The 18,909-nt window shown below is 50.0% G+C and overlaps 1 protein-coding gene across 2 annotated transcripts in view; it reads left to right on the top strand.

Moving 5' to 3' along the window:
• The first annotated feature begins 294 nt into the window (after window positions 1-294).
• The window catches only part of LOC103545211 (BPI fold-containing family B member 1), a 40,029-nt gene continuing 21,414 nt past the window's right edge, over window positions 295-18,909 (top strand). The window contains exon 1 of one of the 2 annotated variants that reach the window (XM_070589125.1): window positions 295-422. In XM_070589125.1, the coding sequence (XP_070445226.1) occupies window positions 394-422 (29 nt within the window). In that variant the 5' untranslated portion in view covers window positions 295-393. Of the gene's footprint in view, window positions 423-18,632; window positions 18,757-18,909 lie in introns of those variants that run through there. The other variant, XM_070589126.1, reaches the window with a different exon arrangement.

The following is an 18,909-nucleotide window of genomic DNA, read 5'->3' as shown; positions in this document are numbered from 1 at the left end:
GACAAGCTTTATAAAAAGATGGCACTTGTACACCCAGGAGAAAACCTAAAATTAAAATTACCAACAACACCACGTGTTGGTGCAGGAGTGGAGCATCCAGAACTCTCATACGCTGCAGGTAGAAGTGTGTGAAATGGTCCAACTACTTTGGACAGAGTTTTGGCAGTTTCACATAAAAGTAATCACAGCCCTACCCTATGACTCAGGAATTCCACTCCAAGAGAAATGAAAACATTTTTTCACAAAAAGCTTTGTCTAGAAATGTTGAGTAGAAACTATATTCATAATATTCCCAAACTGGAAACAGCTCAAGCTTCCATCAACAGGAGGGAGAGTGAATGAACGCACTGAGAGGTATTCATACAATGAAATACTGTGTGTCCATGAAAGGGAATGACCCACCAACAGCCGCAACGACGTGGGTGAGTATCAACAGCCCCAGGCTGAGTGGAAGAAGCCAGCACAGTAGAGAACATATCGTGTGTTCCATTTACAGGACACCAAGAACAGGCAAAGCTGATCTATGGGGGAAAAAGAAAATCAGAACTGACTTCCACCCACCCCGTGGGAGCTCGGGGGCATTGGTTTGAAGGAGGCATAAGGGAACTTTCTGGGTTGGTGGAGAAATTCTGTGACTTGTTAGGGGTTTGGGTTACACAGGCGTATGTATTTGTCAAATCTCAGCAAACGGACACTTAATATCTGTGCTTTTCATTGTGTATCGAAATGTTGGCATTGCAGCCCACAGACTGGGCAGTCCCCAGGATCGCTTTAATCGTTCCACAAGTTCTCTGGCTAAAGATGGGTACCATATCTGTTGAGCAATGTTCACAGTCTTATCCGAAGGGGTATTCCCACTGTGCTTAATGTTTTTCTGCTTCTTTCAACCGTTGAGGGCTGTGATGGTCAGGGCAGAGGCAGAAGGTTCCCCTCAGTCTGGGCCTGTCAGTGCCGAATGGTCAGGTCCACGGTAATCCTCAGGCCCTTCCAGTCCCCAGTTACCTTGGTGATGTCATTACCAAACAGTTTTGGAAACAGACCCAGAAAGCCAATCTTGGGACCAGGGCAGATGTGACACCCACTTTCCCACCAGCACACGACTTTGATCTCGTTGGGTTGAACTTGGGCGTCATGGAAAGAGTAGCTAGTGTTGGATGGACCCAAAGCTGGATGACAAAAGAAAGGTGCACCTTGGCCTCCTCTGAGCCAAAAGCCCAGCTGCAAACTGATGCTGGACTCTAGGTGATGATGCATGTGCTGAAGTTCTGTGGGTCCTGGCACTCCCAACTTTGTTTGAATTGCATTAAACAGATAAGATGATGGGCGATATATGGGTGGTAGATAGACAGTGTTATTGGGAAAGCTAACCTTGCTCTGTGCTTGATGACTTTCATAAGAAAATATTAGGGGGAGGGAAGATAGCTCTGGCTACAGTGTGGACAGGAAATTTGATGGGGCCAGGCCAGACTCAGGGAGGCCAGTGAGGAGGCTGTGGCCACTGCCTCAGGCAGGAGATGATGAGGCCTGAAGCGAGGTCACACAGTGGGGGTGGAGAGGAGGGAAGCCAGAGACACCATTTGCGGGGAGAGTCAGGAGGTGAGAGGGGGAGGTGAGGAATGAGTGGAAACAGGTCAGAAGTCAGGGCTGCTGTTTGAGGAAACCCTGGAAAGACTTCTCTCAGGAGCAGCAGATGCTGAAAGTGCAGAGAAGCAAAGCTGGACGGAAGGCAGGGGAAGTCCTGAATGTCCCTTTCCAGGGGTGAAGGAAGTCATTGAAGAGAGTTCCTGCAATGCCCCAACTTCAGGCAGGTCTTGTGTTTCACCCCTGATTACCTCTTCTCTCCTGGAGGACTGAGTGACTAAGTGAGTGAATGTTAGCACAGGAACCTAATCTAGTGTGGGTGACTTTGAGGGAGGGGCCCAATGGGTCCCCTGCTCCCCTCCTGGCCCCCAGGAAGTTGAGATAAACAGAAAGCAAGACATTCACAGTCCAGGGAGGTCTCGAGTCCAGAAAATGTGCAAAGAGTTTCGAGAACTCACTTCGTTTGGGTTTCGGAGCCTTTGCTGATGACAGTGGATGAAGCCACCCATGTTCCTGCTAAAAGGGATCTTCCACTCACTACAAAGACAAGGCAACAGTCAAGTGGCAAGGTGGTAGGAGAGACAGGGTTTTTTATTACAGCTTGCTAGCAAGGGGGAAGATGGCAGACTACTGTCCCAAAGAACCATCTTAAAACTACAGTTTTGAAGCAGTTGTATAGGGTAAATGGGCTGAAAAGAGGCATCTCAGAATGTTGACCATCTGGTGTGGTGAACCTTGAGCCACCAGATCATCTCTTTCTCCTGTCACGGTGATTGATCCCAGCATAGGGCTCTTTCCTGGAAGTCGTTACACTCCTGACAAAACTTCAAGAACAAAGTTATCACCTTTTAATGATAGGGAGGTTTATGTCTAAGCCAGGGCTATGAAAATAGCAGAGCATGCATATTTCTCACAAGCAGGTGCTCACTTATCTAGGCTATGTGCAAACTAAAGCATTACTGACAAATCAGGGGGGTGTCTGGTGGATCAGGGTCATTTACAGTTCCAACATGGCCTCCTTCTACAAGATGGTTTCCCTTATGCTGACCTATGTCAACCATGGGCTGTATTTATCTCAGCTACTTAGATGGTGCTAACAATTTACCTCCTGTCAGATTATTACACCCAGCATAATCCTATGCTGGTGTTGGGAATAGAGCCGGCGTGTCCAATCTGGCTACTTCCAACTGAAGTTGGGTGATGTGAGGGAACCAAGGCATGGAAGAGATTTACTCTCTTCTTAAAACGAGCCGGGGAGTACCTAAGGGGAAACTGTCTTGCTGTTGACTTCGACCTTGGTGGTTAAGGTGGATATACATTTTATTCCAATTTTAATGGCTAGGTATATTAGTGAGCCTAAGGCCACCTTTTATGATACCCGCAAGAATGGATTGAATTCCAGCTGGCATCCAGGAGAAAAGGTTAGTAAACCAATCACCCGTTCCTAACAGGAAAGGAGTTTGATGACTTAAGCTTATCTTATCCAGGTGGCTTGTTCTCCTATTTTGTTAGTGCTGGTTTCTACTTGGGGAGAAGTGTTGACAAGCGCAGCAGGTGGAGTTAGCCACCACGCCTACACCACCTTGTTCCGCAAGGATGTAATCCAGAGCTTTTCTGTTACCCAAGACTACTTTGATTAAAAGGTCAAGAGAAGTTTGTAAATTAGCAAGAGAGTTAGCAGTTTCATTTGCTATAATTTCAAGAGTACAAGATAAGTTTCAAAGAACATGTTGGTGGGCTGCAACTCCCCACCAAGGTGGCAGAGTTTATCCAAAGAAATAAGCGTCCCCCTCAGGAATTCCACCAGATAAATCTCGGCTGACTCTACTGAGTAGTTTTAGGGAATGTGTCCAATGTTTAGTTTCTTCATTAGAATATGAGTTAAAAGGCATTATTAGGGTGCCCAACAGACATTGGCCTGAGTCTGCAGGACTCCACAGACAGTTGTGTGCCCAGGGTATTCCATTATGACTGCATATGAATATATATCCTCCAGGGGGACAGTACATATGATCAATGTCTATACTGATAGCCAGTGCAGCCTTTCCACCCAATTGCGACCTGGAAAACTTGAGTCAGTAGGTTCTCCAGGGGCGATTTGGATTACAGACGAGGATGGTTTGGTCTTTATAATAAGTTGTGCACTTGTGCCAGCTTTAATCATGATGTCTGGGTTGCCCTTTTGAAACTTGGTGCAGAAATAAAATCCAGCATCCAGGGAAGTGACGTGTTAATACAGATTGAAAGTCTAAATTATTTCTTCTAGTGGTATGTGCAACATTTGTGACCCGAGGGAAATGGCGCCCAGCAAAAAGGAAAAACAGTTCTGGGCCCATTTAAGTTTCTCTAAGGCATATCATGGGGCCCAGGGGGGAGGCAGAAGTTAAGGCACAGTGTAGGGTGACAGTGTTGTCAGGTGTTACATTGAGCTCCTTTTTTTGCTGAATTATCTGGGATCCCAAGTGTCTGGTACTTGAGTCCATGGGGGAGAGCTCTCGTTTGAAAATAACAGCAAGGAATTTCTTAATTCTTGCTGACCAAATCCTTATGCGGGGATTTCAATTGGGGAAGTTGCACATATGGGCAACATATTGCTTTCTAGAGAAGACATACATATTTGTGTTGGTTTCTTTTTAAGGATACAGCAAGGAGGGAATTGTCCCCTGTCTTCCACTGGAGACCTGGGCTATTCTAACCCAGTATATCACTCTTTTGTCTATGGGCCTTTTGGTCCAACCTGGAGGAATCTGGGAAAATTATATACAGGGTGGACCAGTGGATCCCCATGTTCGAGAATGGAAGAGGACTTGGGATGGCAAGTCCAACAATTAGTGACTTTCGTAGAGGATGCAACAGCCTGAGAGATACGGACCAAAGCATTGTCTTTCTAAGCTAAGGTGATGGTAAGGAAAGAAAACAAATAGAAAAGGCTAAGGTTTTTTCCTGAATACATATTTTAACTCTTTTAGCAGCTCAATTTGCCAAGTATCCATTTTATTATGAGCTACACTTTCCTGTGAGATAGGAGCCGCCTTTATCCGAGAGTGATGTACCCACGGTTTTATTCTGGCGACCTAACAGAGGAGTGCATGGTCAGCAGTATGTCAAAAGGGCCCGTCCATCTGGCAGCTAGCTGGTTTTCAGGTCCTTGTTCCTTCCAGGTCTTCAGCAGTACTTGGCCACCAGGATGGAAAGGATGGAGGGGCACATCAGATGGGTAAGCTGCCCTGTTAGAGGCAAACTCATGAAAAGAAGTCAGTACAGCACTTAAGGATTTGACAGAAGCTGTGAGTGCAACATCTGTTAGAGCTTCAGGTGATTCACCTGAAAAAGAAAATCCTGAGAGTGTATAAAATTTCAAAAGAACTCAATTTAAGCCCACTTCAGGGAGCCACCCTAATCCGCAGCAGGACAACAGCCATGCTCTGTCCCAGGTGAGATGAGGTTCTTGATGGATTTTAGCAATGTTCTTTTTTAGAGTTCATCTTTTCTGTTTTTCCTGTAGACTGGGGTCTCCAGGCTGAATGTAGCGTCCATCTAATATTTAATGTCTTGGAAACCTGCTGAGTGACTTGAAACACGAAAGCAGGTCCATTGTCACCCTGTGTGGTATTAGGCAGGCCAAATCTGGGAATGATCTCCTTTAACAGAACCTGGACGACTTCAGCAGCCTTCTCCGACCAGGTGGGGAAAGCCTCCACCCACCCAGAAAACGTATCCACCAGTACCAGGAAGTATCGGTAATCTCCAGCAGCGCGGGGCATTCGGGTGAAGCCCGTCTGCCAGTCTTCCGTCGGCCATTCCCCTGTGTGTCAGACTCCTCATTGTGGAGGCCCTGGAGCAGTTTTGGGGTAATTTTTTGCACAAATCATGCAACTCTTAGTTACTTGTTGCACAGTCTTTTTAAAATTAGGTCCCACAATACATTTTTGAGCCCAGTGTAAAGTATCGTCTCTCCCATAATGAGTGCTCTCATGCACCCGTTTTAGGAGCGGGTAGAGGAGAGCCTCAGGCACAAGAATTCTTCCTTGGTCGTTCATCTTCCAGCCTGTCTGCAGGTCTGAGATGAAACCTCAGTCTCTTGCACATTCTGAGTCCCTTTCTGAGTAAGTTGGCTGATACTCAGACAAGTTTATTTGAGGAAGCAAAGGGCCAGTTATGGCATAGCCTTTTGTTCTGGCTGTTTTCTTGGCTGCTTGAGCGGCCAGCCCGTTTCCTTTAGCGATAGAGGCTTTACGCTTTTGGTGACGTGGGCAGTGTATTATGGCCACTTGTGAGGGCTCATTAAAGGTCTCTAATAACTGTAATATTTCTGTAGCATGTTTAATTTCTTTTTGTCAGCAGCTAAGAGTCCCCTTTCTTTCCAGATCACCCTGTGGGCATGGACCACTGAAGATGCATAACCGGAATCTGTATAAGCAGTCACCTTTTTCCCCAAGATAGTTGTAAGGCTCGGGCTAGGGCTATGATTTCTGCCTTTTGAGTTGAGGCTCCTGGAGGCGGGGCTGCAGCTTCTAAAGTCTCTCGTAAAGTCACAGCTGCACATCTGGCGCATCTCTTACCCCGATCCAGGAAGCTGCTGCTGTCTGTGAACAGCTCCAGTTCAGGGTCCTCAAATGGTCGATCTTTTAGGTCTGGTTGGCTGGAATAAACCATTTCTATGACTTGTAAACAGTTATGGCCTGTTGCTTGTGAAGTTTCGTTGGGGAGTAAGGTGGCCGGATTCTGGATTGAAGAGACTTGCAACCTGACATTTGGGTTATCTAGCACGATGGCCTGATATTTGCCCATTCTGCCTGACGTGAGCCAATTTCCTCTCTTCTGTTCCAGTAAGGTGAGGACAGGTGGGGTACATAGACAGTGGTGGGTTGGCCTGGAGTGACCTTCTCAGCCTCTTGCAGGATGTCACAAGTAGCAGCGACGGCTCTGAGACAGGGAGGCCAGCCTTTTACCGTTTGATCTAATTGTTTGGAGAAATAGGCCACAGGTCTCAGAAGGGTCCCTAGCTGTTGGGTTAGCACCACTAGGCTTATGCCCAGCTGCCCATTTTCTTAACGATTAAAAGGTTTCTCCTGGTTTGGGAGACCCAAACCTGGGGCTATTACCAGTTTAGTTTTGATGGTGTCAAATGTCAATCGACATTCTTTAGTCCAGTCCAGAGGTTCTGAGTCTAAGCCTTTTTAGGCCTCGTATAGAGGTTTTGCTATAAGTCCGTAATTAGGGATCCATATCTGACAGAAGCCAGGCATTCCCAGAAACCCTCGCAACTGTCAGTGGGTTTGGGACGGCCCAGGCAGGAGATTGTCTTTTTCTGGTTGGGCAATAATTCTCTTTTTCCCTTAGAAATAACGAACCCCAATAAGAGACCTTATGTTTTCAGATTTGAGCTTTCTTTTGAGAGACTTTATATCTGCACTCGGTCAGGTGACTTAGAGTTTTGATGGTATTTGTTAAACATGGTTCCTAAGAGGGGCTCGCTACTAGCAGGTCATCCACACATTGTAACAGTAGTCCATCCTTTAGCTTTAAAGGACTTAAATCTCTAGCCAGAGTTTCCACAAATAAAGTGGGGAGATTTTTAAAGCCCTAGGAGGGGACAGTCCAACAATGTTGTTGTGTCCTGTATCATGCCATTCAAAAGCAAACGGCTGCTGGGCTTCCTCAGCCCGTGGTACAAAGGAGAGTGTATCTTCTAAGTCTAAAACTGGGAACCAACCAACAAATATTCTACCAGAATATTTGTCAATATAGTATAGGGACTAGGTACCACAGGGTGTAAGTCCTGAACCACTTCATTTATGACATGTAGATCCTGGACAAAGCGGTACTCATTGGCATGAGGTTTTTTCACTGGGAGAATAGGTGTATTATATGGAGACTGACAGAGCCTAATCAGTCTTGTCTCCGGGAATTTCTTAACAATGGGTTGGATGCCTCTTGGGCTCTTGTTTGAGCAGATGCTGTTTTAAATTAGGCTTGGCTGTCTTTTCCTCTAATGGTATTTGTATTGGCTGGGCATTCTTTGCTTTACCTGGGGTCCCCTTTGCCCATACATTTCAGGTGGCAATAGTTCTGGTCTGATTCAGAGATTCCCAGCAAGGCCATCTGTAATCTTAGAGATTATTCCAAAGGGACTTGCATGTCTAGCTGTCCTGGAGTAAAAATTACCTTTATGTCTAGTTTGCAAAGAAGATCCCAGCCCAAAAGTGGGATGGGACATTCTGGCATGTACATGAAACTATGTTTTAGAGTTCAGTCTCCCACTTGGCATTCTAATGGCTATAAAAATGACCAATCTGGGTTCGGCCAGGTGGCATAGTGGTTAAGCTCATGTACTCCGCTTTGGTGGCCTGGGGTTCACAGGTTTGGATCCTGGGTGTGGACCCCGCACCGCTCATCAAGCCATGCTGTGATGACACCCCACATAAAATAGCAGATGACTGGCAACAGACGTTAGCTCAGGGCCAATCTTTCTCACCAAAACAAACAAACAAACAAACAAAAAGACAGATCTCAGACTTGACCAGAAACCCCAGTTACTGGAGTTGAACTGGCTGTTTTTTGGGTCAGTTTTCTATTTAAAATAGAATAGGTGGTGCCAGTATCCACTAGAAAATCAATCCGTACCTGTCAATTGTACCTGGAGTTCCTGTGGGGAAACATAAATAGGTTGTTTTAGGTTCAAAGGAGCCCCAGGCCCCTTCAATCTTCGTCAGAACAAACACCCCTTTCCATCATCTGGGGCTGAGGTGCAGGAGAGGGTGGCAGCAGGAACCTGTGCTCATCCTGCTGGGGGAGGGTTGAGGGTTTGAATGAATGTCATATCTTCTTCTTCCTCCTGAGTTTCCTGTAAAACTGGTCCCTTTTCTCCTTCTGTTCTTTGTACCATAAGGAAATCTTTCCCTGCCTTTTCTTATCCTGATATAACAGCATAAACGCTGGGACATATGGGACCTCATCATCTTTACCAGCTTGCTTACAGGACAATTCCAGCTGTAAGATGGTCTGCCAATTCAGTGAGCCATTCATTGGCCGGTCTTCATCTGACCCTAGGGAATACTGTGTCCAGGAAGTGTTGCAATTAAAAAAATCATCTTTTTCTTAGTCAGTGGTTCATAGCTATCATCAAACCAATTATTCAAAATTTGCCCCAATGGGCATTCTCGGGGAACCAATGGTGAACTTCGCATTATTATTACACAAAATCGGACATGTCCCACACCTACACCGTAAGCACCAGGTAAACCAGACAAAAGTGAACTAGTTCCCAGATTTCAGGTAAAGTCCTACAACTATTCCCACTCCAACTGTGCACCCCGATGGCCCTACTGTAAATGGCAAGATCCAAAATGGAGGGGAAGGGAGTTCTCAGGCATCCCCGAGGCAACTTGTCCTGTTCCTGATTGAGCCTGTGGACTTGCCAGACGTAGCTGTTTCTCTCCGTGCCACAGTCAGCATAAGGAGGCAGCCGGCGTCCGTACAGGAAAGCAGGAAAGGCAAATCCCCAAGACAAAAGGGCCTCAGCAGCTGCTAGGGACTTACCCACCAGGTTGCCTGTTTGAGGTTGACTAGACATGAACAGGACTTATAGTGCCATCTGAGCTGCCAAATTTGTAACCGCCAAAGGGGTTTTCTACTCACCACAAACACAAGCCAACAGTCAAGAGGCAGGGTGGTAGGAGAGAAAGGGTCTTTTATTATAGCTTGCTAGCAAGGGGGAAGACGGTAGACTACTGTCCCAAAGAACTGTCTTAAAACCACAAAATTTTGAAGCAGTCATATAGGGCAAATGGGCTGAAAAGGGGGTTTTTGGAATGTTGACCATCTGGTGTAGCAAAACTTGAGACACCACATCATCTCCTTCTCCTGTCACTGGTGATTGATCCCAGCATAGGGCTCTTTTCTAGAGGTGGTTACACTCCTGAGAAAACTTGAAGAGCAAAGTTGTTGCCATATCACAATAGGGAGGTTAATGTGTAAGCCAGGGCTACGGACATAGCAGAGCATGCATATTTCTCACAAGCAGGTGTTTACTCATCTAGGCTATCTGGAAAGTAAGCATTACTGACAAGTCAGGGGGGTTTCTGGCGGATCAGGGTCATTTACAGTTCCAACATGGCTTCCTTCTACAAGATGGCTTTCCTTATGCTAACCTATGTTAACCATGGGCTGTATTTATCTCAGCTACTTAGGCAGCACTAACACCCACACAGTGAGAGATTTGTCATCTGGCACACACACACTTAGAAAGAGCTCCAAAGCATTTCTTGGTGCAGGATAGATAGCTTGGTGCCGGGTTTTCCAGAAGCAGGGCTGCTCCCACATCATGGGTGGGCATGAGAAAGTGATTGGCCTTCCTACTCTTTCTTCCAGCGTGAAAGGCTCGCTGGAATGCTGGCATGTCATCCACACCTCTCCAACCACTGGGGCCCTTCTCTCCAGGCACCTCAAGCAGGCAACATTGCTAGCCAGAGTCCAGCAACGTGCTTCTGTTGTTTCCACTGTGACTTTAGGAAAAGTCTTTTGCTCCTCTGAAGGGGGTCATCCAAACATCATTCTCCAGATGAGGATAAAACATCGCCCACCTCCAGGCATCGGTGTGGGGTGAAATGGGTCAATAGAAGCCAAGGGTGCTTAAGTGCTCATTAAGTCTAATTAGAGCCATTGTTATCGTCACTGTAGTTGTGAGGTCACCTCCTACTTACGGGAAGTGATGTTGTTTCTCACTTTTGGTAGTGTTATACAATTTGCTGCTGGAAATAGAAAATCAAATGTATTTAAGTTTTCAAACATGATTCCATTTACCAAAACGCATGTTGAGTAAACAGTAATCCCAGGGGTTGGCAGACATTGCAAAACGCTAAGGCAGATGTGGCAGGTGAAGGTGGGACGAAAACACATCTGGGAGACGATGGCTGAAAGATGAAGAGCGCAAGTTTCAGAGCGAGAGGGACCAGAGTTCAAATGCTGTGTGACCTCGGGCAGGTCACCCTGCCTCTCTGCACCTCCCTTTCCTTATCTGGACAATGGAGGTGACAGCAGTGAACTTGCAGGCTGGAGGTGCAGTCTGGAAGGTAGTAAGAAATCAGAAATGGTATGGCCATTCCTACTCTGTACTTCAGGCAGCCCCTCCTTCACACACAATTAATCTCTAAAACTGTGTTCCAAAGTCAAATGTGAAATGTAAAAGTCAAGCGAGGAGATATTTACGTGGAGAGCCATGGGGGAGTGCGTGTGTGTTGGGTATGTGTGTTAGGTGTTGGGGGATGGGTGTGTGTAGGTGTGTTGGGAGTGTGTGTGTGTTGGGGGTGTGTTTGTTGGGTGTGGGTGTGTGTATGTGTGTTGGATGTGCATGTCGGAGGATGTGTGGGTGGGGGACATTGGGTGTTCAAGGAGGGCATCCTGTTTCCCTTGGGCAGCCCCTCCTTTAGTATATAAAACCACTTAACCACGCTCATGAAACCCCTTCAGCCCTCCTGACGCTATGGCGGCATAGTTCCGGCATTCCAGACGTGTTCTTTATTTTTGTTCTCTATCTTCACAACTGAGACCATGGAGCCCCGTGTTTTTTATTTCTTTGCCCGTTTCTGGATCACCCTCTGTCTTCCCAGGAGAATGGGAGCCCCAGAAGGGCAAGGGGCTGTCTGTTTTCTCCTTGCTACGTCTCAAGCACCTAGAACTGTGGCTGCACACAGAGGCTGTGTCATACAATCAGCTGACTGACCAACAGACCAGCTGGCTGACTGCGTCTGTCTGTCCCAGCAGTCCTGATTTACCAGAGAGAATGAGGGAGTCAGGGAGAAGTACTGGGGACAGACCCCTAAAACTGCACAGGCCCCCACACGGCAGTCTCAGCTCAGGTGTAGGCACCTCCTCACCCTGCCCTGGGCTGCTGGTGAGGACGTCCCCACCCTCCTGACCTGGAGAGAGCCAGGCTGAGCTGTGGTGGGGCCTGCCGCTCAGAGTCTGTCTCCGCGGATGGCCATTTGTGGGGAGGCAAGGCTGAGCCTCTGAGCCCCCCAAACTGAGGCTCCCCATTTGGGGACTGAGATGCTTCCAGAGGCTTGATCTAGGGAACCCCACTTCCCAGAGGACCCACCCCTTGCATTTTCTAGCTCACACACACACACAGCCAGACCCTGTTTCCAAGGACAGGCAGAAACTCCTAAAGGACAGTTATCATCACATCCCCTGGGTTGTAAAACCTTTTAATTCTCCTTCACCCAGTCACAGCTACACAATATCAATAATAACACCTGCAATAATCATAACAGAAATCCTAACATTAGGAGCTCCCTGACTCAGTTCCAGGTCCTGCTTTAATAAGCACTTTTTGAGCACCGTCCTAGCTCATCTCCCAGCAGCACGACTGTGTTGAGGGTGAAATGAGTTAAGAGGTGCTTAGAACAGGGCCTTGGAAGGGAGTAAGTGCTCAGATGATTAGGTGGTTCTCTTCCAATGTCCACAGCTGAGCCAAAGTCAGTCACTGCTCAATGACAGGGCCCAAGTCACTTCTGGTAGGATGTTTGCCCAAGGCCACACAGCAGGGGGGTCACCTCTCAAAGTGCCAACACCTATGGTCTCCACAGGGCTCCCCAGCTCCCTCCTGGGCCTCTGAGGGGGCACCCAAGAGATGGACAGAGATGGGGACACAGAGAGACACAGAGGGAAGGGGACAGGAAGAAAGAGACAAAGACGTGGAGAAACCAGCTTGTGTGTGAGAGAGAGAGGCCCCCAAGAGAGCTGAGGCGAGAGTGTTGAGACAAGCAGGGTCCTGGAGGGCTAGTTTCGGGGCTCAGACTTGCTGGTCCCCTGCCCGAGGGAGGCTCCACTGCAGCCTGTGGCATTCTGGGGCATGCAAGGGGCCACGAGGACCCCAGCCCTGTAGGCGCTCAGTTCCCATCCCCTGTCCCCACCTCACCTCCAACCCTGGGTCTGACTTCTGCTGGAAATGGCCCCAGCAAACTTCCCTGCCACCAGCTCTGTTCCATCACAGGCTCAGATGAGCCCCCAGACTCACTCTTTCCCACCCTCCTTCCTTTGCCCCTCCACCTGGAAAGCCCCCCTCTCCTAACCCTCCCTGTCTGCCTCTTATCATCACCCCCGAAACCCAGCGCAAATGTCTCCTCTGCCATGAGGCCTGCTCTGAACTATCCCCCTCCCCAGTCAGGTGCTGCAGGGCCTCTGGGCTGTTGGCAACTGTCACACACTAGGCGGGTGTGGACCTCCATCACAGCATGGTCACACCACCTGCTCTATCATTTCACACCTTTTCCCATGTCCCACGCTCCTCCAGCATTTGTCTCACTGATCCAGCCCTGGTAAAAATCCCTGTGCGACCTCCATCAAGCACTTCCCACGTGGGGCAGGTACGGCGCCAGCACTTGGGCTGCGTCTCCCATTCCTAGAGCACTTACTGATGCCAACTGACCGCCAGCTGACGTCCACCTGATCACGCGCTGCCCAAGTCGATGGGAATCACAGCGCTTAGCCCTCTGCCTGCGTTGACCCTGATCGTGACCCAAGTCTGTTCTTTCTGTCCCTGTAGAGCCCCATACACTTCACTGAGCATATCTGGTCTTTGTCTCCTGGCAGAGCCATGAGTCTGGCTTAGCCAAGGTTGGTTTGCACTGAATCTTATCTGTTCCTGTTCCACTTGAGGGATTACGCCCACGAGCTTCCAGCACGCATTTCTTTCTCTCTTTCCCGGTGGTTCTGGGTGGTTCTGGGACTGCATGACTGGGCTTTTGTTGCGGCTGTCAGCTGTCATCACAGCGGCTCCCTGGAATCCTGAGCTGGTGGGGGCTGTGGTCCAGCTCTGGGAGAGGAATGAGGCTTCCTCCACTCCCTTGTCTCCAGCCCAAGCTTTATTTACTCATTCTCAAGCCATTTCATGGGGTTGTTTGCTGATCAAAAGATTGTATTCAGGGCAAAATTTTTTTTATTCTGAAAATACAAAGAAAATGGCAAAAGTCATATGTGATGATGTCACCAAGAAATAAGCATTGTTACCATTCTGCTACATTTTCTTGCAATGTTTTTTCTAGATTTAAAAAATTAATGAAAAATAGAAAAAACTGTTTCACTGCGAAGAACCTTCCATTGGCTTCTCTATGTTGTTTTGTGATGTCTACCTGGTGGCCCACAATTTATTTAATAAATCCCCTGTTACTGGACATTTGAGCTGGTTCCTCTTCAGGGCTGTTACAGATAAGGCTGCAGTGGGGATCCTAACAGTTCATTTTGCCTGCACCTCTGGGCAATCCCCTTGGACAGAATCTATGCACACCCCTGGTCAATGGGTATGAGCATCTCCAAGAGCAAATCTGTCCTCAGGAACAGGGCAGTCCTTGCTGCATATTTACCAAGCTCCCTCTGCTAGAAGCAGAGGTTATCAGACTCAGCCTGACCCACAGCATCACGGAGCCCAACATGCTTATCTTACAGCTGGGGAAACTGAGGCCCAGAGAGAAGAACTGACTTATCCAAAGGCATTGGCAAATTCCACGTGGTCTAGAGATTTCCTCCCCACTCTGTTATCTCTTTGATATTTTTCGAGGGAATCCAAATCTTCAACGCGGATGCCGGGGTGGGATGGAGCAAGGAGGCAGCATCTATACCGCTCACAGCAGACATTGCTAATCGATCATCACATGCTCTTCTGCTGAGTCCAGACGCTTGAGCACTTCTCCAACAGCCATTACCAAGCAACTGGAATTGGCACAAGAGGGGAAGTGTTTCTGCCATTCTGGTGGCATCTTTCATGCCAACAAAGAGCCTTTTTAAATTGAAGACTTGAGCCCACCCAAGAGTGGCTTCCTTCTTGCCGTCTGAGACACTAATGGTCGGCGAGTCCTCCTGATTTCTATCTGTCTGACCCTGCCGTGTCCTCAGAGACCCTTCCTGGTTTTCCGCAGGATCACAGACTTCCCAGGAGAGGATGTCCCTCTTCCCAGCTGGAGGCGATGGGACAGAGGGGACAGAGTGTGGGCTCCAGACTCAGACAGATCCGAGTCCACATCCTTGCTCCACATTTTACAGCTGTGGGACCTTGGACAAGTCACTTCCCTTCTTCAGGAACCATTTTCATCTGGAAAATGGGGGTGATGACACCCTATTTTCTCCTCTCTGAGCCTCATTTTAGTGACCTGTAAAATGGAGATGGTCTTTTCCACTCTGCCACTTTGCGGTGTTGGAGCGCCCAGCTTTGATTTAACATCAGACTCTCTCCCCACCCCTAACCGAGGCTTCTACAGACCAGCTTAAGAGGAACAGAGGAGAGGAGGCGCTCTCTCTCTCTCACTCTCTCTCTCCCCCCCACACACCCCTTTTCCCTCTCTCTGACTCCATGCAGGGTTGGAGCACAGGCAGACGGCTCCCTACTCCCTGGGGAGCCAAAAATGTTTAGAGCTGAGTCTCGTGGGCACCTTCACGGGGGTATTTTCAAACCTCCTGCCTGACCTCTCGAGCTGCAACCCCAGACGCCGGCAGAGCTTCTCCAGCGGCTGAGCGCCCTGCATGCCACCCCTCGTTCTAGGGCACCCTTTCCTCATCCGCCCATCTGCCCAGGGGATGGTACTAGGAAGGACAGACGGATCTCTCTCCTGCAGGACCCACACTAGGCCCTTGGAAAACACACACACACACAAGCTTCGACCCCGTCCAAAGGGAGCAGAGAGCAATGATTTTCCACGCACAGAGCCACTCTGCCCACCGTGACTTCAGCTCGTCGGCCTGCTTCCCTCAGGCAAGAGACAGAATTCAGTCCATTGCACTTCCCAACTCCAGGGGATACACTCCTCAAGCCTCTAAATTGTCCCTGGAAAGCCCCCTCCGTCTGGGCCTGCACTGGGTGCGGACACTCGCTGCTCTCCTCACCGGGAGACTGGAGAGGGGACCGCAGCTGCCTCCTGTCTTCACAGGTCTTCTTCCTTTGCCCCCTTGACCCTTTCATTGCCTGGATCTGGGTCAGGAGCCCCCACATGAGGGACCCACGAGCTCTGCAATCAGTTCTTGACCACCTGCTTGCACCGTGTCTGGCCCCTCTTCTTGGTGTACAGCATCTGTGGTATTGTGGTGCCTCGGACGACACGAGTATTCAGATTCGAGTAAGTGCTGGTGAGGACAGCACCAGGGGGCAGCGAGAGAAGAGCAAGAAGAGCCCTGCTTTAGACAGAGCGGCCAGGGAAGGCCTCTCCAGAGAAGGGACACGGAGCTGAGACTTGGTGAATGTGGAGCCAGCCGGGGGAAGAGCAGGGAGAAGAGCAATCCTGGGGGAAGGCTCAGCACATGCAAAGGCCCCGAGGTAGGAATGAGAACAGAGTGGGGCACAACGGTGAGAGATGAGGGCTGAGAGGTGGACAGCAGCCAACCATGCAGGGCCTCGTAGGGCCTGGATTTTCATGCAAGAGCTGCAGAGGCCTTTGGAGGGTTTTAATAAGCAGAAGAATGACAAGATCTGAGCAATGTTTTTAAAAGTTGACTCGGGCTGTTGGGTGGAAATTGAATTTTGGTAGAAGGGACTAGGGTGGAAAGGAGACTAGAATGAGTAATGAATGAATGAACAATGATTGCATGCATGCATGGATGGATGGAAGGATAAAATGGATATCCCTCAAGACAGAGGGGATCTGAGCCCCAAGAGAGTAAGTGGTTAGCGCTTTGGGGGCTCCCAGGAGGGCAAGAAGATAGGAGGGCCGGGGGCCAGCAATCAGGCAGCTTTCTGCAGATGCTCCTCCGAACTGGGCCTTGAAGGTCAGGGATGCTACTATTCCAATAATAATAGTAGCATTTATCATTTACTAAATTGTCTGATGCTCCAAGCATTTCATATCATCTTATGTGATGCTCAAAACAGCCCCGTTTTACCACTGAGGACAGAGAAGCTTCCAGAGAGAAGGCGGTGTCCCACAGCCGCAGACCTGACAAGATGAGAGCAGGGACTGTGCCACATCTGCTGGACTCCAGCCGCCTCCCCACTCCTGCCGCCCTCACAGGAAGATGGCGTTTGCAGGGGGCAGATGAGGTGCTCCAGGAGGAGGACAGAGTGAAGGCAAAGGCCTGGGAGCCAGAGGGGCGAGGCCAGGACACAGAGGCCCTGAGCAGCCTGAGGGGCCGAGCGGCATTGAGGGCAGGGCTCCCATGAGACACGGCTCCACGGTCTGCTGGGCCACAGAGGCGCAGTCACGCTTGCTGCCCTGGCGAGTGTGCCGGGGCCGAGAGGGAGGAAGCAGGAGCTGATGCAGGTCCAGGCCCTGGCGCTGGGCGGAGGCATCGTACAGAGAGGCATTGTCCACGGGTGGCAGGCGCGGCCAGCTGGAGAGCCCAGGAGGGGACGTTCGTCTCTCTGGAGAGGTGCCCAGAGGACTGGCAGGGTCCCTCCTGGAGGCCTCCCTGGCCCCCGAAGCATCGGTGTTTCGGTGTTCCGGGCCTTTGGCGCATTCACAAACACGGCAGAGTGGCAGATGCTCTTGCCTTAGTCCCTTGACAACTCCAGGAAGGAGAGACCAGCCAGGGCCCCGCCACACACTGTGCGGCCTCGTGGCACTCACTGCCCCCACTTGTCCCCCTGCACATGGAGACAGGATTCAGCAGTGGCCCTCCCAGGTCTGAACCACAGTCCTGGCTTCTAGACTGAGTGGGGCTACAAGGACGATTCCCCAGACTGTGCCGAAAGGCCACATTTGGATCCCACCGTCAACAGTAACCCAGAGTCGCAGGGGAAGGACAGCATGGTGGTAAAGAGCACGTGGTCAGGACTAGACAGGTGGGCTCAAGTCCAGCTCTGGCACCCCTGGCTGCAGGACCTGGAGCAAGTCACTCAACTCTCTGAGCCGCAGGTGCCCTCAGTAAACCCAGGGCTGCAGACCAACCTCTGGGGAGGGTGCGGATTAAGTGAGCCCAGTCCTGCACCGGGCAGTGGGTGACAGGGCCCCTGCAGGGCTGTTCATTTGCCCCCTTTATCACGGTCCTGCCTCCTTATTCATCCACTCCACAAATCGTCACCAGGATTCCTGAAGACGCAGGAAAGGCAAAGCAGGTGCTAGTTGCTGCCGAATGAACGAAGAAAAGCTTGTGCTAAGTGCTGTGAGCACCTCAGCAGCCTGGGGCTGGGGGGCACTATTATCCCCATTTTACAGATGAGGACACTGAAGGCCCAGAGAGGTGAATTATCTTGCCCACAGTTACACAGCAAAGAAGTGGCAAAAATGGGATTCAAACCTATTCCCTTCAGTGAATTAATTCCTGGAGATGTGCATTCCTAAGTCCTTGGATGTATTTAGGAATAAGGGGTGGACAGGCAATTCTTGCCTTCCCCCAAGTTAATCATTTGGACTAACCTATGATGATAACCTCTCAACAAAGGCTTGTCCTATTATATGCACTAACAGCAACAACTGCTCACGTTTTCCAGTACTTACTTTGTGCCAAGACCCATGCTCTAAGCCATATCCACTATGTTCCTCTCAGCACCACGGGAGGTAGGTGCAACCATCATTCCCATTTCACAGATGAAAAACTGAGACTCAGAGAGGTTAGGGAACGTGCCCCAGGTCACACAGCATGGACATGGTGGAGCAAGGACTTGAACCCAGTCTGTCCCCAGAAGCCCCCTGTGTCCAGCAAGCTGTGGAGTCACCCCTAGATGGGTTTTGAAGTCAGAGGTCTTGTTTGAATCCTGGCTCTGCCGCTGGCTGACTGTGTGAGGCTAGTTCCTCTCGCAAAGCTGGGATAACAGCGCTGACCCTGGTGAGAATGAGGCTCCACCGACAGGACTGATGTAAAGCCTGGGGTAGCACCTGCCACATCCTAGGCGTTAACGCATCGTCACTGCTACTGTTCTCATCGTTGACCCCTTGGGAGTGACTGTCCAGAAGGCAGGGAGCCCCTTGTACAGGCCTCACCGTGTCTGGTCCAGCTCCCCTGACACATGCCCTGCACCCCGCCCACCTCTCAAGTCAGCCAGACCCTCCTTTCTCCAACCTCAGGAAGCTGGAGCCCCAAGGCTGCCTCCGGACAGGGCTGTGGTTCATTGGAAGCCACAAATATTTACCTTGGAGACCTCAGCCCAAGTGCAGGGGGTGGCTGCCCAGTCAGCGTGTGCAGGACATAAGACGACTTCCAGACCCGCTGTCCAGGTGGGAGAGGAGCAGCCGAGGACTCCAGCGTGTCCAGGTGAAAGTGCGGGGAAGGGGCTGAGGCCTAGTCTCCAGGGAGGTTCTGGGCTGGAGACACCTGCTGGGGTCCCGTCAGGGGTAGGAGGGAGGCTTGGCCCCAGGGTGAGGTCCCTGGGTCTACTACGACCCTCTTGAGGGTCAGAGCCGGCGG

Source organism: Equus przewalskii, chromosome 21, assembly GCF_037783145.1.
Source record: "Equus przewalskii isolate Varuska chromosome 21, EquPr2, whole genome shotgun sequence".
Lineage (NCBI taxonomy): Eukaryota > Metazoa > Chordata > Mammalia > Perissodactyla > Equidae > Equus > Equus przewalskii.
This window is presented reverse-complemented; position numbering and strand designations above follow the sequence as displayed.